At 41.7% G+C, this 27,121-nt stretch overlaps 1 protein-coding gene across 5 annotated transcripts in view; it reads right to left on the bottom strand.

Annotated features, from left to right (window-relative positions):
- Positions 1–707: 707 nt before the first annotated feature.
- The window catches only part of RMDN2 (regulator of microtubule dynamics 2), a 42,540-nt gene continuing 16,126 nt past the window's right edge, over positions 708–27,121 (bottom strand). For 4 of the 5 annotated variants that reach the window (XM_077343739.1, XM_077343761.1, XM_077343745.1 and 1 more), the window contains exons 6-11: positions 19,771–19,846; positions 18,118–18,195; positions 11,454–11,552; positions 9,386–9,439; positions 9,211–9,291; positions 708–4,721 (exon numbers count right to left, since the gene is read on the bottom strand). In XM_077343739.1, coding sequence (XP_077199854.1) covers positions 4,668–4,721; positions 9,211–9,291; positions 9,386–9,439; positions 11,454–11,552; positions 18,118–18,195; positions 19,771–19,846 — 442 coding nt within the window. In that variant the 3' untranslated portion in view covers positions 708–4,667. Of the gene's footprint in view, positions 4,722–6,311; positions 6,539–6,635; positions 6,754–9,210; positions 9,292–9,385; positions 9,440–11,453; positions 11,553–18,117; positions 18,196–19,770; positions 19,847–27,121 lie in introns of those variants that run through there. The other variant, XR_013232140.1, reaches the window with a different exon arrangement.

Genomic DNA, 27,121 nt, shown 5'->3' with positions numbered 1-27,121 from the left:
TACTTTCTCAAAAAGAGAGAGAAGGTTTGTCTAACATGACTTGTTCTTGCAAAACCTGTGCTGAGTCTTAAAAATCAGAGCTCTCTGTTCCAGCTGCTCAAGGATTGAGTGTTTGATGATTTGTTCCAAAATCTTGCCAGATACAGATGTCAAGCTGATGGGTCAGTAGTTACCCAAATCCTCCTTTTTCCCTTTCTTGAAGATGGAGACAACATTTGCCTGTCTCCATTTATCTGGCACCTTACCTGTTCTCCAAGAAGTGTCAAAAAGAATGGACAGAGGTTTGTAGATTACATCTGCAAGTTCTTTCAGTACCCTTGGATGCAATTAATCTGGCCCAGAAGACTTAGTTTCATTTAAAGAAACTAGGTGTTTATGGACTGCCCACACAGTGATCCTAGGCCACCATTCCCGTTCCCCGTTTTGTTACGTTTTTGCCACATTGAACACTATTTCCCTCACTAGAGAAGACTGAGGAGAAGACTTTTTAAATGGTTACTTCTTGCAACACATTGCATTACAGTACAGAGCATGTTAGTTTGGTCACTTGTATTACTCATTGAATCTTTAGTTTTTGTATTAAGTTCCAGTATAAACATTCATAGATTTAACTTGGAATCATGTATTTTTTAAGATTAGTCTTTACACGTATCACTCTGTTTATCAGTTTCTTTACAGTCTTTAAAGAAATCCATGAAGCTACTAAATGTCAGGGTATAAAATAAATTTTACTAATTCAAAATCATTGGGTTGGAACATGTATAAGGACATTTTAAAAATAAGTTATCAAGAGCGTCTTCTGAAAATCCACTCCAACAAGATATCTAGGGATCTGGATGGAAGATTATATAAATTGTTTTAAGGATGTGGAAAACACTTGAACCTTCTTAGTCAGATCATTATCAAAGTCTATATTGCTTACACTGGCAGCATTTTGTCAGACTCTCAGGAAGACATCTTTTACCTAATCCTAGAATAAAGCAAATAGTTTGCCACCAGTCTGTGATGAACTGTAGAAATCTGTTACCTGGTAAAGTTGACCTTCTTCTTACACTTCCTTCTACAACTGGCTCTCATACCTGGAACTATGTCCACATCTACAGACCTTGCTAGTTCTAGTCTGATAATCTTAGCACTTCTAGTTATTGTTGCATGTCTGCCACAACTCTACAAACAATTGATTCAGGTAAAGAAAATAATGTAGCCCTTCTAAGACTGTACCATATCATAATTTGTGATATGTTTCCCAAGTCTTTTTTATCCATGCAGCTTTTAAAGATTTATTCTCTTTTGCCAGCTGTTTTAACTAATATCAAAGGTGGCATATTCTGATCAGATATTTCTGTGTCCATTTTTACTCCCCCCTCCTGTATATAAATGAAATGAGAAAGCATTTCAAATATGGGTGTTGAAGCCTGCATGTTCATACTGTGCAAGACGTTCATGCAGATACTGTAGAAATTGAACCCATTGCTGGTTGGGAATTGAAATTATTATAGACAGGTGAAGTTACTGACAGGACTGCAGCCACAACTGAGTGGAATGCCTGCCTGCCACAAGAATAATTACTAATTGCTAAAATCTTGGCTGGAAAGCTTGTTGGTTTAGGATTTCAGTTTGGCTTTCCCTTCAGCTTGGATAAAAAGTATTTGGTTTGGCAAGAAAGCTGGAAGAGATTCAATATAGGTTACATTGGTGGGTGGTTCAGTAAAAAAAATTGTCAGATTAAGTGCTCCTGAGGAAAGCAGTGGGGTATAGATTGTATTTTAAATGTGAAGTACTGAAATGGCAGAGGCTCATTTTCATGTTTCGATATTTTTGTGGCAAAACCGCCTCATGTCAAAGAAGCAAGAAGCAAAAGAGACAAAATGGATGCCAGAGAAATCTAGCATCAAAAAAGTGTGTGTCTTCTCACATTTTTCTACCAGTTTTGGAAAGCTTAAATCAGGAGTCCCCAGCCTTTTTCAGACTGCAGGCACCTTTAGAATTCTGACGTAGGGCAGAGGGTACAATCACAAAATGGCTGTTACAGGAAGTGGAACCAATCACAAAATGTCAGGGAGTAAGAGTATATAAAACTCTAATAGTAACTCTTCAATGTTTTAGGCAAAAGCTCTGTTTAATGCGATACTTTTAAATCTGGACAGCCAATTAAATGCCCTGCTGGAATAAACCAGGCTGTCTTTCTAAAAACCCACTTTCTGGAAACACTTAGTAGTCACCAGGAAAGATGGTGGACACTACCCTTAAAGGAACTTAAAGGAACTGGGGGTACAGCTGTTAACTCTCAGTAAGCCTGCAGAGTTTCAAGTGAGGAAGAAGCAGAATATGAGAGAAGTTGCAATGTATGCTTCATTTCCAAAACAGAATCCATTGAAAGAATTGATTTGAGGATAACCAATAAAGAAGGATGAACAAGGGGAAATAATGGTCTGCATTCCAAGAAACATTTCTCCTAGCGCAAAACCTGCTGCACAAACAGAAGCACAATAAATCTAGAAGACAAACCACAAAGTTATTTCAGTGCACACACACACATGCTGGTAATGACCTTATTAGATCACATTTTATTGCACTTCCAAATAATCACTGTGAAATTTGTGCTTGATCTTATAGTAGCTTATGAAGTGTCTTATACAAGCAAAACTACATTAAGGAAAATTTCTCTTTTGCTGTTCCATGGTGAAATCTAGCCCAATCTTCAAAAAGAATTGGCAAGTATAAATGAGGGGAAATTTGTTTTATAGAGGGCTTTTATGCACTGGTTTATTCCCGTGCTTTTGCAGTGTATGCCCATTGTCCCCCAATTCTGCAATTCTCCTCACGTTTATTTTTTGTTCTGCATTAATTTTCCTCTCTTTAGCATTCTGTTTTCCTGTTGCTGTTCCCCCTGGAGTTTCTGAGAGTGTTTTTGTGGTGGATTCCCCCCCCCCTTCTGCACTCCCAAGCCGAAGGTGATTCAAAAGAATAAAGATTCCTTCATATTCCCCCTCTACCCTTGTTCCTTGGAGCCCACTCCTGCACCACAGGATCAGGTGGGCTTTGCTGGGTGGCCCAGTTTAAAGGTACCCTGTAACAGCCCACCAAACAGCTGATCCTGCAGGAAGAACTCTCCTCACAGGCTCAGCTTGGGTTCTGCTGGACTGCCTGATTTCAACTCAGGTGTGTAGGGGAATTCACCAAGCAGCTCATCCTGTGGGGTCTCTGAAACTCAACCCCTCCAAGATGGAGGTCCTGTGGCCGGTTAGCAAAGGACGGTTGCCCTGCCTAGACAGCATGCAACTGGTAGCTGCACAAACTGCTAGGAACTTGGGCATGATCTCTGCTGAAATGTATATAAATATATATAACTTAGTAGAAGATTTGTCTACTGAACCCCATGTTCTACAATGGAAAGTCTCACAGGATGTCATCACAGAATGAGAATGCAACATTTTTTGGCTGTTCAAATAAGTAGAAATTAGAAAAGGCAGAAGGGAAATACTTTCAGACAACGGAGATTTTTCAGTCACTTTTGAAATGACTGCATCCAGGCTCTCCATAAAAGTTCTCCAAACACAAGGGAGTTTTGAAAGTCACTTTGCCTCCCCCACATACTTACAAAGATACCACCACAGCACAGCATTACATTAATCTCATTGAATGTTTTTGCTTTGATATTTCAAGAAAATATAATTTAAAATTTTCATTTATAAAGTATTCATATTACTTTTTAAAAAACAGGAATTAAAATATGAATAATCTCTACAAGAACAATTTCCCCTTAATATATAATTTTGAAAAAGCAAAGGAATAGAGATCATGTATTTTTGTCCATATCTGTGCAAACAGAAATAAGTTGCTACATACAATTCCTGACAAGCATTAGAGATTAGCTCACAAATCATTTCCAGCACAAATGCCCATCATTCAAAAGCTATCAAGCTATCCATTGCCAGCAGTGGATTTCAGTCTGGGAGTTTCCCAGTACAATCTTATCATTCTAAATTAGTGAAATAGTCATTATGCACTTAGAAAGCAAGGAATGGATGATGCTCATGTGCTAAATTCTGTGGCATCAGTTGCCTGCAGGCTTTCATTCACACCCTCTTTATTACAGACTAGTTCACTTAAAGTAAAGGAACATTGTATCTGCAGGTATCTTCTGCTTCAAAGACTCCATGAATAGACACTGGAAAGGAGACATTAGATATTTAATCTAAACTCCAGAGTTTGCTATATTTTCTTGAGACCAAACCAAAGAGCAGATGAGTCAAATTTATTTGTGTGGCTGCCTCCAGTCCCCAAACATCCTTTTATCTGAACTAGCACCAGAGAGAGAACTAGATTGCTTGCACACCTTCACAAATTCAGTGGATTAGTGGTAGCATTCAGAACAGATGTATTCTGTTTACAGCGCCCACTGCACATAAACAAGTGTCAGGCACGGATAACTGGTTCAGAAATCAACTTGTTTAAAGGTTGTGATCTCACATAACTGTCTGCTCCCATTTTTTCATTGGATTAGATTCTGGATTAATGATTCCTCTTTTGGATTACATCTAACGTGGCTACAAATACCACCGAACTCAACAAGATTCATATGGATGCTTCTGGAACCAAGACTTGGGTCTGCAAAGGTCTTCTGCAGTAATATTCAAGTATGCTAACTGAATGTGTACAGTTTTTCACAGCTTCAGAGAAAGAAGTAAAGCTTCTAAATCCTTCTCGGCCTCTTTGTCCTAAAAAAGGAGGGGAAAAATCCAATTTATTTAATGCATGGAAAACTACCCAAATCAACTAAATACCAATTTCTGCATTAAAAAGCGATTATTTCCAGTGTTAATAAGAGTTCAGGGAAATAAAGTATAAATTAATTCATTAATAGAATACTGTTAACATTTTTGTCCATTTTCAGACTATGAAACAGTGTTATTCATATGTAAGTGTAGTCTATTCCAATAGTTGGTGAGTTTTATATCTTGACCTCAATGTTAAGACCCTTCAGATGTATACACAACTGCCTTGATATATTATACTCAAAATGGAAACCTTGGTGCCATTCGTATGTGTCAAGATAACACATGTACAACCACTGTGTTTGTTTAGTTCAGGCTTTCTCCAAGTTTCTTGGTGACCCTGAAAGGATTTACTGAATGGGTGGAAGTTAATTAATTTTTAATGTATATTTTAAGTTTGTTAAACATTTTTTGGTTGATATGACCATATATAGTCATGCTGAGCCACCAAATGATGTGTTTGGAGGGGGTAGGAAAGGGAGAAGGCCTGGGTGGGTATGTATACAGCTATGCTTCCCAACCATATTTTGCATGATTGTGCCCTTTCTGGGGTATCTAGAAGCTTGAAGAATTTCTCAATGGGCAAAAGGTTGAGAAAGTCTTAGTTGAACATACCAGAGTTGAGTCAGGAAACTACCCCCCACAGGAGGTGACTGGAGGGGGGCCAGGGCCCTGCCCAGGGGAGGGGTCTGCTGCCCCCGCTGCTACCACATCTACACTGCTCGCTGTCCCACTCCGAGCTGGGCTTGGATGCGCAATATTGCTCCCTTGGTTCGCCGTTTCTCTCCTTTCTTCCTTCTCTCCTTTCTCCCTTCTTTTAAACACAGGGGGTTCCGCGGCTTGCCGGACAGAGTCAGGTGGGGTGGGGCAACTTTGGATCCGCAGGAGGAAGGAGTCGCTTTCTTGCCAGCTCTGAAAGAGCTGAGTGAAGCATTTTGGCGCATTCCTCGACAGGTGCTGGCGTGACCCTCTGGGCAGGCTGGGCAGCTGCAGAAGGAGCAAGTGGGGCTCTGGAAATGTGTGTGTGCACGCATGCACACAACAATAGAGGCGGTGTGGAGGCAGCCATTGCCATGGCTCCACCACCTCTGCCAACCTCCGCCGCAACCACCCGCCTCCACTTGCCGCCGCATGATGCACGCCGCCACCACCACATGCTTCCACATGCTGCTGCCTGCCACCATGGTGTTGGACATCCTGGCAACCCTGGGGAAGGGGCCAGGCAACCCCAAATGGGTCCCAACCCCAGGGTTGAGAACCACTGCTCAATTCAAAACTTCCAGTCTAATATGCTCTGGCAGTTGGCTAGAACTTGAAGGTACCATCCCTGCAGGCCATCCCAAACATCTGCTGGGTTGCTGACACATGGAGCAAAGATGGGGGCAAGTGATATTCCAGCATTGGCAGGAAATAGGTTTATTGTGAACTCTATCATTTTCTACACTGCAATAAATTAACTTGATGCACCATTGAAAGAATTATGTGTTTACTTTCAATAACAGTGCCCCCCTCAAATCACAACAAATAACAATGTAACTTTGATAAACTTTAATAAATACCCTTCCACTTGCTGGCAAACCAACAACAACAATGACACATGCACAACTCAGTAACAACACCCCCCTTCTCAATTCGGCTGTCCTGGAGCCACTCCACTGAGTCCTGCAACAAAGTTAGCTCTGCGGTGAGGTTGGTAACCTTGCGCTCCATTCATCTCTGCCTCTTCTCAGTGCCACTCAGGTGTGCATTCACAGTTTGCACTGAGGGGGAGAGAATAGAATACTGTTAGCATCTAGTAATAGTTTGGATTTTTAATTGCATAGATGCCCATACAGCTCGTCTTGCTATTGCACTTACAAGTTGACATGCAGCACCCTTGCAGGGAAATGACAAGAGGTCAGCAGTGCCTCCAAGTTTCCCTCTTCTGGAGCTGGTGGTGGCTCCTCTGCTGGGGCTTCTGCCTCACTCAACAGTGCTGCAATGTATAATGGGGTGAGAGATTTATTTTGGTGGCAGTCAAGTATTTGGAAGAGAGAGAGAGAGAGAGAGAGAGAGAGAGAGAGAGAGAGAGAGAGAGAGAGAGAGAGAGAGAGAGAGAGAGAGAAAGAAAGAAAGAAAGAAAGAAAGAAAGAAAGAAAGAAAGAAAGAAAGAAAGAAAGAAAGAAAAGGAAAAAGTGAGGACCCTTTCCCAGCTGCTCTGTTTATAATCTGCTTTCAGCCTTTCAGCCTTTTTGATGTTTCATATCTATAACAAAATATACAAAATCACTTTTGACATACCTAGCAGCTGTTATTGCATTATTATAGTGACATTACAATGTGATTTAGATTTTGAAAAAAATTACCTTGTCAATCTTGTCGCCAAGGCACACAACCTTCTTATACAGCCTCCAGTGCAAAGCATGCTCCTAGGATGATTTCATCTACTGCGGACAGTCGAAGACTAAGCTATTCTCGCTCTTCACGATAGGCATTAGCGTTCTCCAAATAATGAAGGGCAGCCAGAACTGGCTTCTCCACAGGGACTGGGGAGTGCATCTTCATAGTTTGTTGATCCAGCCTTCCTCTCAAGACAATCTCCATGGAAGTTGTGGAGGTAATTTGAAAATTGTATAGGCACTGCTCAGGGCTCCACACCCCAAAGATAAAGTTATCTCACCAGTTGTAGCTTCTAAGGAAGACCCAGTAGAGTCATGGAAAACACATGCCAATGGGATTTCCTCTGATGATTTCTAAGCACACAAACACTCTTGGATGTAAAGGAAGAATACAGGGCACGGGGGAGGCATTTTCTCTTCCACAAATGACACAGATATGCTGAGCAAACGTTTTTGAAAGATGTGAGGCAGAGTGCGGATGTATTGAAATTAAGGGCATTATCAATCAGAGAACTCTAATCAATCATGTATCTGTTATGTCTGCTGATATACGAAAACCAATACCAAAAAATTGCAGCCAACTAGAGAACCTCAGAGAAAGGCAAGGATCAAAATGGAGAACTCATGTCAAAGTAAGATATTTGAACTTTAAGTGCTCCCTCACAGCGAGAATTTCTGTAGTCTCTGAGCACCAACCTCTCATACATTGTTATTATCAGTAACATCATTATCATTCAGCACCATTATAAGCTATGGCAAAACTTAAATCAATAGGAAATTTTGTCATTTTGTCTATTCTATGGCCTGGGGGGGGGGCAGGGAATTTGCTGTAGAAGCACCAGAATTGCAGCAGCATAGCAGTAGGAGTCTCTCTTCAAAAGAAACCCTACACATTTCAAAAAGATTGGGTCAGGGGGTCCCATTTTACAGGCACCCAAGGAGGGTGCCCATCCAACCTCCATAGGAAACAGTCTTTTTGAAATGTGGGGGTTCTTTTGATGAGAGGCTCAGCCTTCCACCCTTCCGAGGTCGGTAAAATGAGTACCCAGATTGCTGGGGGGTAAACGGTAATGACTGGGGAAAGGAATGGCAAACCACCCCGTATTGAGTCTGCCATGAAAACGCTGGAGGGCATCACCCCAAGGGTCAGACATGACTCAGTGCTTGCACAGGGGATACCTTTACCTTTACCTTTTACTGAGCCAAATTGCCAAACCTTAGCAGACACCCTGTGAAGTGAGGCTGAGAGAGCTCTGGGTCCAAGGTCACCATCTGGCTGCATGTAAGGGAGGATTGGGGAATCAAACCTGCTTCTCCAGATTAGAGGCCCCCCAAATATCAAAGGGCAGCCGCAACTCACTTTTCCACAGGGATTGGGGACTGCATTTTGGTAGTCTGTCAATCCCGCCTTCATAAAGATCCTCATATAGTTCTTTCACTTAAGGTTCTCCCCACACCCAAATTCTCTCACTGTCAAGTGCAGTCTGATGACCATAGGCTTTGTCACCCTAGACAGTGTTGCAGGGTAAGTATTTAGACAGCAACCATTCTTGTGATCAGAATGACTAATTGTCCTGTCCACTGTCTGTTCCTCATTATTTTATGAAGATGCAATGGCCTTTTATTGCAAAACAAGAATCATCATCATGAGGGTTGTCTTTTAAAGCATCATTTCCTAACCTTAGTTTTTAGACTTTTTGCAATTACACATAATTAGCTGCCTTCCAATTTTACATGTTTTTGCCACATTTCACAAAACTGAGGATGTGGAACTCCCCTCTGATTTCCGGCTCTTCCTCTCAGCCATAATTCACAGGGGAGTTTTCTTACACTGGCAACCACTGAAATTAACAAGAGCTACAAGACAGTACAACTATGCAGCTGCCTTAGGCTGGTGCTACTAACCTTAATGTGAGAAATATCTTCATGATCTGGACTACCCACATGATCACAAAACTGTACATAATGGTTGGCTCCTAGGCCTCACTGCTAAAGGAGATCTGAGGCAGCCATCACATTACCAAGGTAACACACAAATAAGGCCTCTAACGCACCTCTTTGGTGACAGACAGAACCGCCAGTGCAGAATCACAGCACTTCAAGGCATCAGTCCTCTTGCCAAGTTCTTTGTAGCACTGCAGATTGAAATTTTTTAAAAGGATAGTACAATCAAACTGGGTATTTCACTGAATAGAAATATTTTTTAAAAAAAACAACTGTTGCAGTTACCTTTGCCAGATAGACATAATTGTATTTAGAATAGCCGGGATGTATTTCTTCTGCCTAAATAAAAGACAATACCAAATAATAATAATCAGTGGTACAATGGAATTAATATAATTAAAAACACATGCAAATATACATACAGGGAGGGGTTGTAAATCTCAGATTCAATCCCTGGCATGTCCAGTTAAAAAGGACCAAACAGGAGGTCTTCCTGAGACCCTGGAGAGGTGTTGCCTGTCTGAGTAGACAATACTGACTTTGATAGACCACTGGTCTAACTCAGCTTCATGTGTGCAACATTTCTAGTGATGTGCGCAGCATCTCCAACAATTTTGAATGAAATGAGAAGGTGCATGACTTTTGGCATTTCCCATCATAGCAATTGTGACAACGCAAGACATAGGAGGAATGAATCCAAGGCAGTTATAACTGCAAAAAGCAAGAACAGTATGACACAGGACAACTGTGTCATGACATTTTTCAGAATGAAAGGCCAGCTGTGCAGGCCATTATGCTATGATTCTAGGTGGATCTTATACAACTCCAGCAGAAAGCCACTCTGCAGTAAAGAGCCAATGAGATAGCTGCACCAGATACCACAAGAACATCCACAGCCAGAACTATGCATGCTACTCTGAAATAATCTCTTCAAGATTAATGAAACTTATTTCTAAGGAAGGACTACTAGGAATTAAAGCAATTTAAAATCACCTTCCCTTCCTCTCCCCATAACAGACACCCTGTCAGGAAAGTGGGGCTAAGAGCTCTGAGAGAACTGAAAATGGCCCACAGTCACCCAGCAGGCCTCTAAGCAGTTTAAAACTACCTTCCCTTCCTCTCCCCATAACAGACACCCTGTGAGGGAAGTGGGGCTGAGAGCCCTGAGAGCCCTGGGCCCATAGAGCACACAGTCACCCAGCAGGCCTCAGTTTTCTCTAAGCAGTTTAAAATTGCCTTCCCTTCCTCTCCCCATAACAGTCACCCTGTCAGGGAAGTGGGGCTAGGAGCTTTGTTAGACATGGGAATAGCCCACAGGCACCCTGTAGGCCTCATATTTCTCTCAGCAGTTTAAAATTGCCTTCTCTTCCTCTCCCCATGATAGCATACTGTTAGGGAAGCAGGCATAGGGGCTGGCCCAATCAGGGTGTGGCTAGCTGCACTGGCCACACCCTGATTGGCCGGTATTTACTCAGACGCCCAGGATACGCTCCTCCCACGGAGCCTTTCCACAAATATATAGAGGAACCTTGGATACGATTTATTTACATGCCAACACCACATCAGAATGGGCTATGGATCTCCGGCACACAAGCTAAACATGAATACCTTTATAGCATGAGTGATAGCCCAGTTTAAATGAGACCCTGAGTCCATTTAAGTTCTTTGCCTTACCAGGCTCCTATTTAAATAGAGCCTAAAAAGCCAACTTTCAGAGATAACCAGGCAGCATACTAGCAACTTACATGGAAAAAGTATGAAGACAAACAGATAACACTATGAAAACGGAAAGGACCTGGTCAGGGGAAAAGGCCCTTCACTGTGTGTAGCATATACATTAAATGCATAGAACAGATAAGCCAACTAATGCAAAAAGTCTCAGCCTTTTAAAAACTGGAGACAAGGTGTCAAATTGACAGTTTTTTTAAAAACCTAGCCAGTAGCAACCTGATTCAGCATTCAGTCTAACATCTAAATGTGCTCTTCTCTCTGGCATAATCATTTTCAAATTACAGGGTAGAGTTTTCAGTCAGAATTACTACTTGACAAGGACTGTAACAGGTGCATTTTTCATACAGTACAGTTTTCAAAGAAGCAGCTCACTCCATGAAACCCAAGACCTCACACAGTAAGTTCTAATTCAGACAAATTCTGACACAGCAGGCAATGGAAACAGAGCTTATGCGGACAAGCGTAGTCACTCTGCAAAAGAAATCATTAAGGAAAATCTTTTGCTTTTAGAGGAGCTTTGACTTTATAGCTGCTGAGAACAAGTTGTTGAGCAAATCTCTTGAACACCAGCCACTTGGTAGGTGGGCCGTGAAAGAAAACTGTCAAGAAAAATAGCTTCTACCTTAAGAAAATTCTGCAAAGCTTCAGGTATTGTTGAAGTTGGCGGAGTCCCAAAAAGAGCAGTAGCAACTTTCTTCTCAATCCAAGATAATTGAGCTACCTTTAGAAACCCCAAAAATGAAAGAAAATATTTATTTACACTTTTCTGTTATGAAGTAAGTTTTGAAAGCAGTCAGAATAAAGTATCTTTCAATAAAATGCTTTTGAAAACACACACTTCTTTAGGGGGTGTAGACCCATACCAAATACATTTGTCTTAAAATAATCACCTGCTTTGGGTTTTTTTTAAAAAACCTCTTTCTTATTGAAGGAGAAAAGTAAAACAATTAACATTACTGTAGTTTTCAAGGGGGCAGCCCTGAGAACTTGGCAAGATTTTCTTCTGAGGAGACAGGATGAGAGCAGTCTGCATAATACACACCACACAGGGTTGGGATCCAAACCATCTCTTACATGAACAGAAGCCACTTTCCACTAAAGCAAAAGGGTGGGGGAATGTTTCCAGAATTTCCACTGATTTTTCCCACCTCAAGCAGCAGCCTCCTGAATTACACCTTATGTGGCTTCAGCAGTCACTTCAGAGTGGCCTTTTTATGTGTTCTCTGAAGGTGGCCTTCAGGTGTTCTCAATGGCCTCCCTTTAACTTACTCCCCACTACAAAGTTCAAACCTAAGTGCCTTTTGCAAGCTCTGTTGGATTTATCTGCTTCATTTGGCCTTTGGTACTCAGAGTTAAGTCATAATTTCAGTGAGCCAGATAACATTTTATTCTAGTCTGCTTGAGGGACAGGGTTTGTCTATCTGAGCCTTCAGCATGGAACAGGCTATACATCTAAGAAAATACTGGTTTGATAATTGGGACTGTTCACAAAAGCATTCACCTGATGAAAACTATCATGAGATGGAAAGTGGTTTGCACACAGGCCTTTCTTTCTAAAGGCTGCTGCAATTTTTGAGGGAAATAGCATTTGATGAAATCACTGATCCTTAATTATAAAAATATTTCACACTTGCATCATTCTATGCTGATAATGAATAACTCTTGAACTTATACAAAAAACAAATGGAAAAAAGACCAAAGTTTATTTATTTATTTATTAGACTTACTGACCACTGCTCTCAGGCTAGCTGGCTCACAGTGGTTCACAACAGGATAATAAAATCACAATAAAATCACAAAACAACAGTTAGTAATAACCCCCCCCCCAAAAAAAACTCATATTCAGCTCAACCAGATTAGTCTGGCTCCATGCTTCAAAGTAGGTGTAAAGTTCCTCAGGGATCTGTCCTTGGCCCTGTATTGTTCTACATATTAATAAATGATTTGGATGAAGTAATAGAGGGAGTAGAAAACAATATGTAGAGTTGTGTTTTGTATGACATGACACAAAAGTTCTTAGGATCCATGAGGACACCCTACTATGACAACATGAGGATACCATGAGGATACCAAATCTTATCACCATGACAGAGCGACAGAGATTGGAGATTTCAGTGGTGCTAAAAATGCCCATACCCCTAGCCATGATATGTAATTGGGTAATGATCTAGATGTTACTAAAAATAAAACTCCATGAATCCATAGGGATCTATGCTTTGGAACCATGTTTTTGCTCCAAGGCGTAGTCAGGAAGGGGTGGATTTGTGATTTATGTGGTTATCAACAGAAGTGATCTTATGGTGAGTTTGGGGTGAATGTCTCCAAGCCAGAGTAGAGTGAGTTACAGGAGTCTAATCTAGGGGTGACCATTGCACAGATCACTGTGGCTAGGTATTCTGGGGCCAGGTAGGACACTAGTTGGGCTACCCTTTTGACCTGCGCCTCCATAAAACCAGGCTGTCTTTCAAGTGTGTATATGAAAGGAATTACTCTCCCTGTACCATACTCTTGTTCTACATTTTTTTAAAAATCTGACAACCTGACTCTTTGAGCTAGCTTGGGCCCCACAGAAGTATCTGGGATTTGATAGCAAGTAAGGAATTAGGATGTGAATGGAATGCTCCAGCAATATTTATAAGGAAAGTTAAGAAATCCTTTCTGGCACTTCAAACACGTTGTGGCCGGGCATCTTGCTTACCTGAAAGTGCAGGAGTATTTCTACATTAGTATTGATCTCAGCTGACAGAGAAGGAGAACATAGAGACTGATGGATGAGTAAAAGAAGGGAAAACAGCTTACATAATATCCTGGTAGACCACCCAATGTTTTATGTATCTATATATGTCTGTGCTCACACACTGATACCACACAGGGTTTGACTGTGATGTAATGGAGTAGTGGCTTCCAGTTTTTCCACTGCAGAGTTTATAATTAGCTTCTTAAAATATGTGGCTTATACTTTGTCAAATATGAGATCTGTTTGGCATGATACATGTTTTGTTACCAGATTTAATAAGAACTGATGTAGTAAGGTTCCGCTGAGTCTTTTAGGTGGCTTAGGATTTGGTTTGGACTGCTTCCCAAAACAGGAACTGTTTTACTTGGCCTTCATACTACTTGCTTAAAAAAAATCCACTGACTTAAAGCAGCACAAAGCATGTTTATCTTGCTAGCTGTATGTATGGCAGTGGCTATGGGATAGGTCCAGCAGACTAGGAGGAGAATTCCATTTGCAGAAGAGGACTGGTCTGACTGCCCCAATGCTGCTGCATCCCTTAAAAGGTTAGAGAGCCTTGGGATGTGCCACAGAAGGTCCAGTGGGGTGGGGTGAGATGAGGCAAACAGCAGAAATGGCAGTTCCTTCCTTTGCAGAAGCAGAAATGCCTTCCACTATTCAAACTGAGAATAGCAACTTTCTTTTTACAGAAAGCTGGGGAGTCTTTCATATGATTTTAATCATTGGAGCCAATTTTAATCATTTTAATCATGCAGCTCAGACTATTTTATATATTTGTCACATTTACTAGCTGTCTCTCCTCCTCCAGGAAGGTCACAGGGCAGCCTTCACGGCATTATCCCTTTTTATCCCATAAGAATCCTGTGGGGCTGGTTTGGCTGAGAGTGTGCATGAGGGGCCAGAGGTCATTCGGTGAGCTTTAAGGGCAGGCCTATGAAAACAATTAAAAGAAGAGTTGGCTTTCATACCCTGCTTTTCACTACCCAAAGGAGCCTTTCCCCCAACAGACACCTTGTGAGGTAGGTGTGGCTGAGAGACCTCTGACAGGAGTGCTATGCAGGAACAGTTCTAACAGGACTGCGACTAGCTCAGGGTCGCCCAGCTGATTGCATGTGGAAGAGTGGAGAATTAAACCGGGTTCTCTAAATTAGAGGCCACTGCTCTTAACCAGATGTGTAAATCCAGATTAATCATTCTCCTACTCTTATGATGGAGACAATGGGTCCAAACAGAGTTCTACTGGAGGATTAGATATTTTCTCTCTTTTACAGCTTCCTATAAAACAACAACATCAACAAAAAACACCTTGTCCCCTGTAGGTTGGGGACACTCAGGAACAGCATGGGTTACAGCTAGTGTTGCCAACTGCCTGGAGAAAGCCACTTTAATGGAGGCTTAATGGGATGTTATTAACTAACGTATTTTCTTGAATGTCATGAAATTACATTCACCTACCCATTTCCACTCCTTATGTTAGGAACATAAGGCATGTTAGGAACTATAGTTACATTCAAATTCTGTTTTTCTTTCCATTTGGATCAGTTAAGTGCAGTCACCATCCTATGATGATGGTTAAAGATCTGCCCAAAGACTTTCAACAATTCGGCAGACATTTATACTTGGGGAGATGGCTTATATCAAAACCATCTTTGCACCATAGCAGTTGAACAAATGAACCCTGCAATTTTCCATTGTGCAATTAACCTAATAGAATATAGCATTCTGCTTCTCTGAAATTTAACATATCCTTGATTTTATCCAGTATTTTGCTTTAGAGAGAACTTGGCCTCTTGAAATATGTTGTGTAGATTACTGATAAGACCTAGAATATGTTTGATCTTTGTAACAAATAAGTTGTTTATTTGACCTACAGGAATCTGATACTGTTACATTTGCAATACTTTGTGGTATCTTAGTTAAACATAACTTGAAACACAGACAGTATTAATAAATATGGCTTTTTTTTAGAACAAAAGGCAAGTCTGACATTTTCTTCCTTGATTACTAATGACGTTCAGGTACAAACAAAGGTATATTTAGTAGATTTTACTTCAAGTGACATCTTTTATGTCTAAATTATTTATTTTCCTGAAAGATAAGCAACAAATTCAAGAAAAAGTTAGACATATCAAATTCTATAGTTTAGAGCTGTGATGCCCCTTGTCCACTACAGCTTATGGTTTATAAGAAGAAGAAGAAGAGTTGGTTCTTATATGCCGCTTTTCCCTACCCGAAGGAGGCTCAAAGCGGCTTACAGTCGCCTTCCCATTCCTCTCCCCACAACAGACACCCTGTGGGGTGGGTGAGGCTGAGAGAGCCCTGATATCGCTGCTCAGTCAGAACAGTTTTATCAGTGTCGTGGTAAGCCCAAGGTCACCCAGCTGGTTGCATGTGGGGGAGCGCAGAATCGAACCCGGCATGCCAGATTAGAAGTCCACACTCCTAACCACAACACCAAACTGGCTCTCAAGTGGTTCAGGATGTCACACTTGCAACCTCTCTTGTCTCTTTTATAATCTATATAGAGTTATGACCATCTCACACCTCAGGTCCTCTCTTTCACTCCCAGAGACATACAGACAGCCTAGTCTAGCCGCCTTTAATGATCAGCCCTCACCCACACGGCACTATTGGAGTTGGGGCTCAAGCACTGTTCCAATCACTTGCTGTCACTATTTATTCCTATCCTAGAATATATGTTTGTAGACCAAGATATCAACTCATGTGTATGAATGCGCTTTTTTCCCTTAGACATGCAGCCCACAGAGTTAATCAGAACAAGAAACTTTTATAAGAATAAACCACTGAGGAAAATAAAGTCTAAGAAACAAAGTTTCGCTTCCACTGAATTTTTGAACTGAGGTCCTATAGCTACACCTGGGATCCTTTAGTTACAGATTTACTATTTTCAGCTTGTTCCAAGCAGCTCTTCTATACAGTCAGAAACACCCTTTTCATTTCATTCCTTAAGCTATCAGCTTCTCTGCTACAAAACCTTAATGGTTATTTTTCAGCCTCTGTGTTTAAAGTTTTCTCCTCTGAACTCTCACTGGTTGCTGTTAAGGAGAGGCTGAACCTAGTCAGTCCATCATAACAACTATCCTGGAAGTCAAGCTAGAGTATTAAAATGGCTCCTGCTGTTTTTAAAACCCCCCAAAAACAGATGAGACTTAGCTTCTAATTTAAATAGCAATATGTGGAGCTATATTTGGAGCTGTCTTCACTATTTAGTATGTACATCTAGATTAACCAAGTTTGAGAAGTTAGTGGAGAAAACTGATACATAATCCCCAGGCTGCCGTTCAGATATCACAAGAAGTTGTAGTGTTTGCCAGCATCCCTCATTGTTCTTACCTCCCTCCCTTCCCCCATAGAGCTTGAGAGAAAATTTCCTGGCTTAATCATGTTGCAACTGACGAGATGTTCAAATACTGTTTGCTCTGCAGACATGGAATTTTAAAACTATTTAAATTCCAGTTTAGAATCCTGAAAGAGCCTCTTGTGGCGCAGAGTGGTAAGGCAGCGACATGCTGTCTGAAGCTGTCTGCCCATGAGGTTGGGAGTTCAATCCCAGCAGCCGGCTCAAGGTTGACTCAGCCTTCCATCCTTCCGAGGTTGGTAAAATGAGTACCCAGCTTGCTGCTGGGGGGTAAATGGTAATGACTGGGGAAGGCACTGGCAAACCACCCCGTATTGAATCTGCCATGAAAACGCTAGAGGGCATCACCCCAAGGGTCAGACATGACTCGGTGCTTGCACAGGGGATACCTTTACCTTTACCTTTAGAATCCTGCCTTGTGTCATAATGAACTGAAGCTTGGCTACATTGGGAAGTTTTGCATCAGGTTCCCTGTGCAAAAGGGAGAGAGGAAGTGGAAGGAGCAAGGGGCACACATCAGAGCAGCAGCAAGCTGTGCTTGTGTCTGACCACATCTTGTTGTAATAAATGAATGCAATCAGAATGTATTTTTCTAAGGCTTTACTGGCATTTTCCTAACAGTGGAAGCACACATACCAAAAGACAAACCAGCAACAAGTTTACAACAGAAGTGCAGTACCCTCCCAAGTCACTACAACTAAGCTCCAGACTTATCCTTTCAGCTTCTGTCTTCATAAATGTCAACTGAGAAATTAACAGAGCAGTGATGGCTGATGTCTTTATGGGCTAGGATACTCCTGCAGACGGCACAAGTGGGCCCCGATTAAGCACCAACCCCTGCTATAGCATGAACAATGCAGAATTTGCCACAATTTCACTTTGAAGGACCCTCAGCTTAGTGTTGAAACAAATGCCTCGCCTGCAGAATGGCCCAGGTACAATCCTCAGCATGTTATTCTGATGAATTCCAGTAGCTTGAGCTGGGAGAACTCTTTGCCTGAGGCCCTGGAAAATTACTGCCAAACAGAATACTGGCCAAGACAGACCTTAAGTGTGTGTGTGTTCCCTTATTCCAAGAAGAGAGTGTAAAAATGCTGAAGACGCACTATTTTAAAAGAGAGCTAACAGGACTGACGCTGAATAAATGACTGAAAGCTTACAAGCACTTACTTCGTAACACCACCTTCCAGTGAGATAATATAAAAATGGATCTTGAGGCTTAAGTTCAATTGCTTTGTCTAGATGTTCCTGTAAGAAAGACGATTACCATGAAAAGGTCTAGCTCTTTGATTTTAATTGTTTAGACAAACACATGAAGAATGCAGTGAGGACGTCCCTTGTTAAGTCTGCCAAGTTGGTAAATATTATAACTGGCAGAAACACATTTATATTTTAAAAATGTCACAAACTACTTTCAACAGAGGACATTCCATTTAAAGGTCTCACCAATAAGTCTTGAAAGGCCCCATCCTAATTTCATGGAAATTAAAAAACCTATCAGAAGCAAATTTTGTTCTTATTAGCATTTCAATACATATTATTTGTTGAGGGCCTGTGAGGAATCATATCTGTGGGGTAGGATGCAGGGAAGAGAAAAGATTATCTAGATGTTTCTCCTTCTATTCACACATGGATCTCACTTCTAGTACATAGTCAGGAACTTGAACAGACTAGTAGTCTCCCTGTTTCTTTCCTTCTTGTACTGATTCTCTGCCACTCTCAATATTCTGTGCCTCTTAGACTTGGTCAGGTCCTTATCAAGGTTTTGATTTTTTTTTCCCTCTGTGCAGAGAGAGAGAGTCCAGTCCCAAGGTTCATAGTCCATGTCTCCCAGCAGCAACAGCAGAAGATGGGGCCTGCAATCAGCCTCAGGCATACTGACCTTGTTCAATGAACAACAGACCTGACAAAGACACTAACAGATCAAGACAAAAAAAGCCCTCTCCAGAAGGTTACAAGCATCCACTCACTCTCAGCCTCTGTCCTCTCACAAAGCAACCTCAATTAATGCTCCCCAGTAATTCAGCAGTTCAGGAAAGGCAAAACCACACTCACCTTCCCAGCAGCTCTCTCCTGGATTCTGTCTCCCAGCCCAGCTGGCACAGATCTACTGAAATTATTCTAATGAAATTCCTTAACCAAGTCACTAACAAGTTTAAACATGTCCATGTAGTCTAATGTGGGCAAATAGTTTTAAAACTGATACAGAAGACCTGCAGCACCTTAAAGACTAATAATATTATTCTAGTATTTCGTAGGTTCAGTTCCTCAGGAATTCTCTTTCATTTTAATTCTTTTAAATAGTTTTTAATCCTTTCTCATGTCTTGCAGTGCTTCTAGGTTGTTTTGTTTGTCCTCCTTCTAAAAAGACTGCTAGCCATATGCTGCCTTTCAGCAGTTCAAAAAAACATTCAAGTATATAGAATCAGAACACCTTTCTGAGACAAGAATGCTAAATATAAAGAGTATTTTCTGATGATCTCTCTTTGAACAGCAGCACTGTAAATTCTGTTTACTCGCTGTAAGCACTGAGCCAACAGATGCAAGTAAACAAAGAACTATATAATGTGCACGCACATATACATCAGAACATCCTTATACCACAGTTTTGACATTTTCAATCAGAAACAGCAGTACAAACCCTTCAGTTTGCTCAGGATGCTATGCTTAAATCTTTTTGTTCAAATTTGCAGATCCAAACAAACCTACCGCTGGCATTCAACCATGTCTCCCAGGCAGAGTTAGTTGTACTCCAAACACTGACGTCAAAACCGCCCAGAGGAAGCAATTCAAGAACAGCTTAAATAAGGTACCAAAACATACCTTAAAGAGATAGCCATTCTTGATTTTGTTCTGTATACTTTCAAACTGAGACAGGTAGCCACACATCACAGCAAACCTGAAAAGGAAATAGGATGGGGAGCAACTAAAAATCACAATTTTAATCACAAATGATGCCAGCCTGGCCAAGATTCAGCAGAAAAAGATCTATGAAACTATTAGTACAGCATGCAAAAATCGATTTCAAACCTCACCAAACACTCACTTCCATAGAGGAGAAAGAGGTACCACATACAAGTTTCTGGAGATCTTTATATAGGGAACAAATATAATTATTTCACAAACCCCTTGCATTTCTATATTTTCTTTACTGTAGTGCTCTCCTTATAATATGCCTACTAATATGCTATCTGTTAAAAACCGGGGCACGCATGATCTAAATCCTAAGAAAGAACACTTTTTAGTTCAGAACTCTATGCACATGCTAGTTTAACATGTTAATTAACTGACTAAAACTCATATGTTAAATTGACTAAGATTTCTTTAACATATAAGGTAACAGATAGTGGTATATATTTCTGTCATTTTAATATGTTCCCCAATACATTCTTATGCCCAGTCTGAGAGATCAATGTACTTCCCCAGTCTTTACTCAGCAACATAACATGTTATGATGAACCCCCTTTCACACTTCCCCAGACCGAGGTTAAAATTTTCCCTCCCAAAATAATTGTGTTCCCTCACTGACTGAGCTGTCCTTGTAATATGTTTTCTTTATTGTAAAATAAATAAGGCTGAATGTCCCACCCTGTCACTAGAAGCAGATTTGGCTTTAACTCAGCCCTGGAACCATTTGGGAAGATGTAAAAGTCCTCTTTTTGAACACCTTTTCAGAACGGCATCGAGACAATTAAAGTCCTAATAAAACAAGAGATTTTATTTATCATATAGGGGAGGGGCAGCTGGAATGAGGCAATAAAGATCTGATATAACAAGGTTGTTTTTCAGTATGTAGATTCTGAATTGCAGTGCCTTAGAGAGGTTTAGATGCTTTCCTTAGTTTCTGAGTTCTCACTGGGAGGCTGTTGTTTCTGTGTTTTCTAGAAGGCACGTACCCTCTGCTAGTACCCCACTTTCCCTTCCTAGAAAAACCAGTTTTCCATTAACTCCTGAGATGTCTGAATCAAGTTGGCTTTACACTTGTCCAAGGAAATCCTCAACCAATGTTTCCTTTTTAAGAAGAGTTGTATCTCAAAAGAGATTACAATTGCTTTCCCTTTCTCTCCCCACAACAGACACCTTGTGAGATAGATGGGACTGAGAGAGCTTAGACAGAACTTTTCTGTTAGAACAGTTCTGACAGGACTGTCACTAGACCAAGATCACCCAGCTGGCAGTATCTAGAGAGTGGGAAATCCAACCTGGCTCTCCAGATTAGAGTTCATTGCATTTTAACCACTACACCATGCTGTCTTAACTGGGGCAGGGATTTTTCTTCCCTGGCTAGAAGGGTTCTCCCCCCTTTCATTTGGTCTGAATTGGAAGTCTCACTACCACCAAAAAACACTCTGCCAAATATCAGTCCCAGTACTCCCACCTGTGTAGACCTGACTACAATTCTCCTCAGAGGAATTGTTCAGCTAAAGCACATCTAGGTCTTCTCTAGATGCAGGTTCTGTTAAGACTTTGAATCAGAAAACCTTCAATTCCCTCACAGCTGTTGCTGGCCAATCAGAGTGCTTGGAGCAGACCGTCACTCAAGCTCTCACTGAGGAATTAACCCTTCAGTTACTGTTACTTCAGCACATGGGGCCTGGCTTTTAAAGTGCTGTCCATCACACATACTTTTTAAAAACAAGGCTGATTTGAACAAATTTTGATTCCAATTCATCTATGCAATTCATTTTATGTTATCTACACCTCTCCAACCAGCCCCTTCCAAACACTGCAAGTGGTCAGAAGAAGAGCTCCTTCTTTATGACTAAAGCAACTATCCAATTAGATTTTTTTTAGAATCATAGAATCATAGAGTTGGAAGGGGCCATACAGGCCATCTAGTCCAACCCCCTGCTCAACGCAGGATTAGCCCTAAGCATCCTAAGGCATCCAAGAAAAGTGTGTATCAAACCTTTGCTTGAAGACTGCCAGTGAGGGGGAGCTCACCACCTCCTTAGGCAGCCTATTCCACTGCTGAACTACTCTGACTGTGAAAAACTTTTTCCTGATATCTAGCCTATATCGTTGTACTTGAAGTTTAAACCCATTACTGCGTGTCCTCTCCTCTGCAGCCAACAGAAACAGCATCCTGCCCTCCTCCAAGTGACAACCTTTCAAATACTTAAAGAGGGCTATCATGTCCCCTCTCAACCTCCTTTTCTCCAGGCTGAACATTCCCAAGTCCCTCAACCTATCTTCATAGGGCTTGGTCCCTTGGCCCCAGATCATCCTCGTCGCTCTCCTCTGTACCCTTTCAATTTTATCTACGTCCTTTTTACAATATACTATCAGGATATTCCATACTTAATAGGTAAGACTGCCAGTTCAGGACACAAAGCAAGGTATTTCAGGTTCGCCTTGACTCTCACCCTTGAAAAAAAATCAGTTCAGTTGGCAACCATAAGCAGCAGCAAAGGACAAGGAATGTCAAGAATTTGGAAGAGAATGGAGTACTAAAACTTAATTTCCCATAAATTGCAGAAATGCAGGCAACATTTTCTTTCCTAACTCCCTTGACTCATTAGGCACTAATCAGATAAACTCAGCATACCATGGCTAAACGGATTGCAGCTAGAAAAGAAAACAATGAAAAGCAAACAAGCTAATCTGAGGTCTCAGCAATATCTCCAGGTCTGTGCGTGACATGGAAAGAAAGGTGCTGGCTTAACTAAATTAAGGGTGATACATCTTTATATAAAGGCCTTGCTAGGTAAATGAAAAGCTGCTTATATTTTCCTAGTGAATTAGTCACGCTTGCTCTGATCTGATGTTCATGATACCATATTCTTCCCCCTATGATAGTTTATGGGCATCTGCTTTGTATGTAGAGGGGTAAATTTGGATTAATAGAGATACATACGCTGTTTTTAAGAAATAATTTTCAGAGCTATATGTACTGTAGAAAAAAAGATTAGTTAAGCAGGGCTGTATATTAGCCCCCTCCTATTTAACTTCTTTATCAATGATATTGGCAGCTATCTTAAAATCCAAACTTCCATCCTCTAAAATTAGTGCAAAACACATCTTGCTGCTATTCTACACTGATGATCTAGCCTTATTCTCTAGGACTCCCACAGGAAGGAGAAAAGCTCTTGAGAGCCTTAAACTCCTACTGTCACGCAAACTACCTTGAAGCAAATCATAATAAAACTAAGGTTATGGTATGTGCTAAGAGGCCGTAATCTCATGTAAGGAGAGTAAATGAAACACTGCTAAAAACAGGTACAACACTATAAATACCTGGGAGTTATATTTCAGGCCACACATGCCAGAACTGAAGATATAAATTACATCTCACAAATGCACAAAAAAGTTCAAGCGCAATTCAGAAATTTTTCTGGTAGAAAGGGGAAGATGCATTCCAGCTGCCATAAGCATCTTTAAGGCCTAAGATCTTGTGCAACTGATCTATGGGGCTCCAATAAGTATCTCTGGTAACCTTAGAAGGTTCAATCTAAATTTTTGAGAACAATATTCCAATTGCCAAACAACATCTGTAAACCGCTCTGGGAGTGGTAAAAATAAAACACTAGGGGGTAGGTGGGAGGAGAAAGAGGAGGGATGAGTCAGGGAAAAAAACTCGAAGGCTCCTTCTCTGTCAGTCCGGGGTCAAGGGGGCGGTGGGGAAGCTTCACCGCGGCCAAAGCAGCAGGCCCCCTGTATCTCCTTAGGCTGCGCCGAAGCCAGGGAGTCGGGGGGGGGGGAGGCCAAAGGGGAGGAGCTTTGCCGGGACCAAAGGAGCAAGACTGCTGCGTCCCAAGGAGCAGGACCGCTGCAGGGGAGACGCGGTGGCCATGCTCCTTGGGTCGTGAGATGCTGCGGCAGTCCTTTTTGGGTTGGGGGGGCTGCCAAGAGGGCTGCCTGAGGGCCAGGGGGAGAAGAGGGGATGCTAGCGCCCATTGTATTCACAGATACAATAGGCTTTCAATCTAGTTTCTAACATAACAATTAGAGTAGAGACTGGAATGGTTAATGTCCAGACCAAGCTCTGGGTGGCAACCTTTACATTCTGGTTAAAATTAACAGATGGGTCTAACAAGCCTTCTGTAGGCAGATTCATTTGTTGCACCTTGGTTAAATGTACTGCTAGAAAAGCTAGTATCCTATGGTCTCTCTTACCAACTTGTTCTGAATCTGGGATATTACAAGGTGAAAGAATTTATAAAGACCAGGGTAACTGATGTAGACTGCACTTTCCAGACTCACAGGACTGATGTTGGTCTGTCTGTCTGCACCCCAGAATACAGTTGCTGGTAAGGGCTGGCCATAACCCATAACCCAGGAAGGACACACCTGCACCACTCCCTCCCAACTGCAGGCAAAAATGGCTTCTTTGAAGGCTGGACTCTGAGGTATTGTATGATTTTGAAGTCCCACCTCCAAACCTCCAGGAATATTTCCAACCCAGGGGTAGCCAACCTCCAGGTGGGGCCGGGAGAACTCCTGGAATTACAGCTCATTAGCAGAGTATAAAAATCAGCTCCCCAGGCAGAAAGGGCTACTTTGGACAGGGTTGTGGTAGAGAAGAAACATTTAAGGCCTCCCACACAGGTTGCTGTTGAATTGAAAGACTTGAGGCCTACTGCACAGGGTTGTTGTACAGATGAAACAGGAGTCAAAAGAACCTTCACAACAGCATTCAGTTTCTTCTGCAGAATAATGCTGTGCAGTGACCTCAAATCTGTAGAGAGTTGCAAAGAAGAAATACACATGGCTTGGCTGTGTCTAACCCCTAGCCAGAGCAGTATTTTAAGTGAGAAGGGGCTTTTCTGTGGCCTTCCTGTCAGCCAACTGTTTGGCAGAAGGGGAAAGTCCCCCCCCTCAAAAGGAAGGCCCTCAGGCTCCCCTGCGTTTCTCTTGGAAAGGCCTCCCTCCCCTCAGTCAGGGCCTGTCAGAGGCTCCTTCACAGCAGGCCTGAAGGGGGGGAGGGGGAGCACTCTGCAGCCTCCTGCCAGCTCTGTCAGGGTTCTGAGGCAATTTGCAGTTGGACATGACAGTTAGGGCAGCCTTGGGGTGAAAAGAGCTGGCGCAGCGCGTCCAAGCCTGTGTTCTCATTCCCCTTGGCAGCCCTACTGGCCTCGTTTCCCTGAGATGGTCAGTGGCAGACTGGCAGCAATGAATCCAGATTGCCCCTGGCTGGGCTGGGTGGCTGGGCCCTGTCAGAAATTTGGCTTTGTGTCCAGAGAGACTGGAACTCTGGTCTGTCCTGGTGAGGGCCCAATTGGAAGGCGCTTTGCACCTTCCAATTGGGCCTTCACCCAGACTGGCCCCACCCACTCTCCGCTCACTTAGGCCTTAGCCTTTTATGTGTATACAGCGACAGCTGTATTAAGATAACTGATTGATTTTAATCTGTACTTTTAATGTCTTTTACTAGATGGTCCATGACCATAAATAAAACTCATAATGAATAAGATGATGAATGTACATATGAAAAAATGAATAAAAAATAAGGAACATTATGTTTTTATTTATAATTGTTACTATATTTGTATTTAATTTTTGTAAAAAATACAAAAGCAGAAGTTCAACAATTCACAGTTCAGTCCTAGGAAGAATTATGCTTAGTGGCTTCAATGCACTGTCAAAGCTACATTTCTAATCAGAAAAGAAATCTTTTACAGTGGGAAATAAGTAGAGTAAGGATTGGGGCCAGGGAAGGAACTAAGAGATGGGCAGGGCAGCAGGCTAAGGACTATGATAACAAATGGGACCTTGTTGCAGGAGAAAGTGATAGTCTATTTGGGAACTCACAAATGGGAGCAGGCAAAGACTGCAATTAGTTTAAAGAGAAAGCAAAAAAAAAACACAGGTGCAAGAGACATACTTTTGATATGGATCACAGCAAAGACTGTAATTAATTCAAAAAGAAGACAGCAGAAAAACACAAAGGTCCAGGGAACGTACTTTTGGTTTGAATCACAATGATGTCAGATACTAGCCAAAAGGCTTCCTGACTGTACCACCACTGAAAGAGGACTCAAGAAGTAGTCCTGTCCTTGCAATAAGGATAGTTAAAAAACTTCTAATCCTCACTTTATCTGGACTGGTCCTAAACCCTGGACATCACAATGAAGTATCAATGAAATGAAGAATATACATAAATTACAACTTCACTGACTAAGCACATTTTTAAAATTATCATCTAATTAAAACAGTAAAGTGGGCACTTATTTGGACACAGTATAAAGGTAAAGGTAAAGGAATCCCCTGTGCAAGCACTGGGTCATGTCTGACCCTTGGGGTGACGCCCTCCAGCGTTTTCATGGCAGACTCAATACGGGGTGGTTTGCCAGTGCCTTCCCCAGTCATGACCGTTTACCCCCCAGCAAGCTGGGTACTCATTTTACCGACCTTGGAAGGATGGAAGGCTGAGTCAACCTTGAGCCTGCTGCTGGGATCGAACTCCCAGCCTCATGGGCAGACAGCTTCAGACAGCATTTCCGCTGCCTTACCCTGCGACACGTATAGTTTCCTGTAAAATTCATATTAGACAAAAAATACAAAGGCTATTCAGCTAATGAAACAGGATCATCAAATGAGAATTAAGCATATGGGAGAGGGGAAGCTAATGCACACAACCACTGGTATGATGATTTGGCATTTTAGCACTGCTCTTAGCTATTCTCTAAGAGTGTGCGTTTTCTTGGAGCAGTGTGCCCCATTACCTCATCTTTTCCAAATTCATTTTTTCTGCAGGTATTTTCTCCCTTCATATCTGAACTCAGGGCTTTCTAGTGAGGAATTTCTAATTTCCCCGTTTTGTCCCCCATCACTCTTTTCTGTTGTCAGTGACACATGTTCACTCTACTTCCTACTCTCCCACCGTCCCCTCAGGTTGTCCTCTGAGCAATCCGTTAATTTAAAAAAAACAACGTTATCTTTGATTGGGTTATGACACAAGTTTTTTGTGTAGTGTTTTGGGGGGAAACGGCCAGCGAGGTTTCATACAAATACTTGTCCATAAAGTTCCTTTATTTTTATTTTTGAAGTAAGTGGGTGGCTAGGTTTTGTTGCCTTTAACTTGTATTGTTTCTTCATTCTCCCCCCACCCCTTCTATTTTCCTATATCTCCTGGTGTGTGTTTGATGACAATTCAGTCTTTTAAAAGCTAAAAATAATGGAATTATGTAACTGATTTCATAATCATGGAAACTCAAACCATGTAGTGTTTCCA

The sequence above is a fragment of the Paroedura picta genome, chromosome 1, assembly GCF_049243985.1.
Source record: "Paroedura picta isolate Pp20150507F chromosome 1, Ppicta_v3.0, whole genome shotgun sequence".
In the NCBI taxonomy this organism is placed as follows: Eukaryota; Metazoa; Chordata; class Lepidosauria; order Squamata; family Gekkonidae; genus Paroedura; species Paroedura picta.
This window is presented reverse-complemented; position numbering and strand designations above follow the sequence as displayed.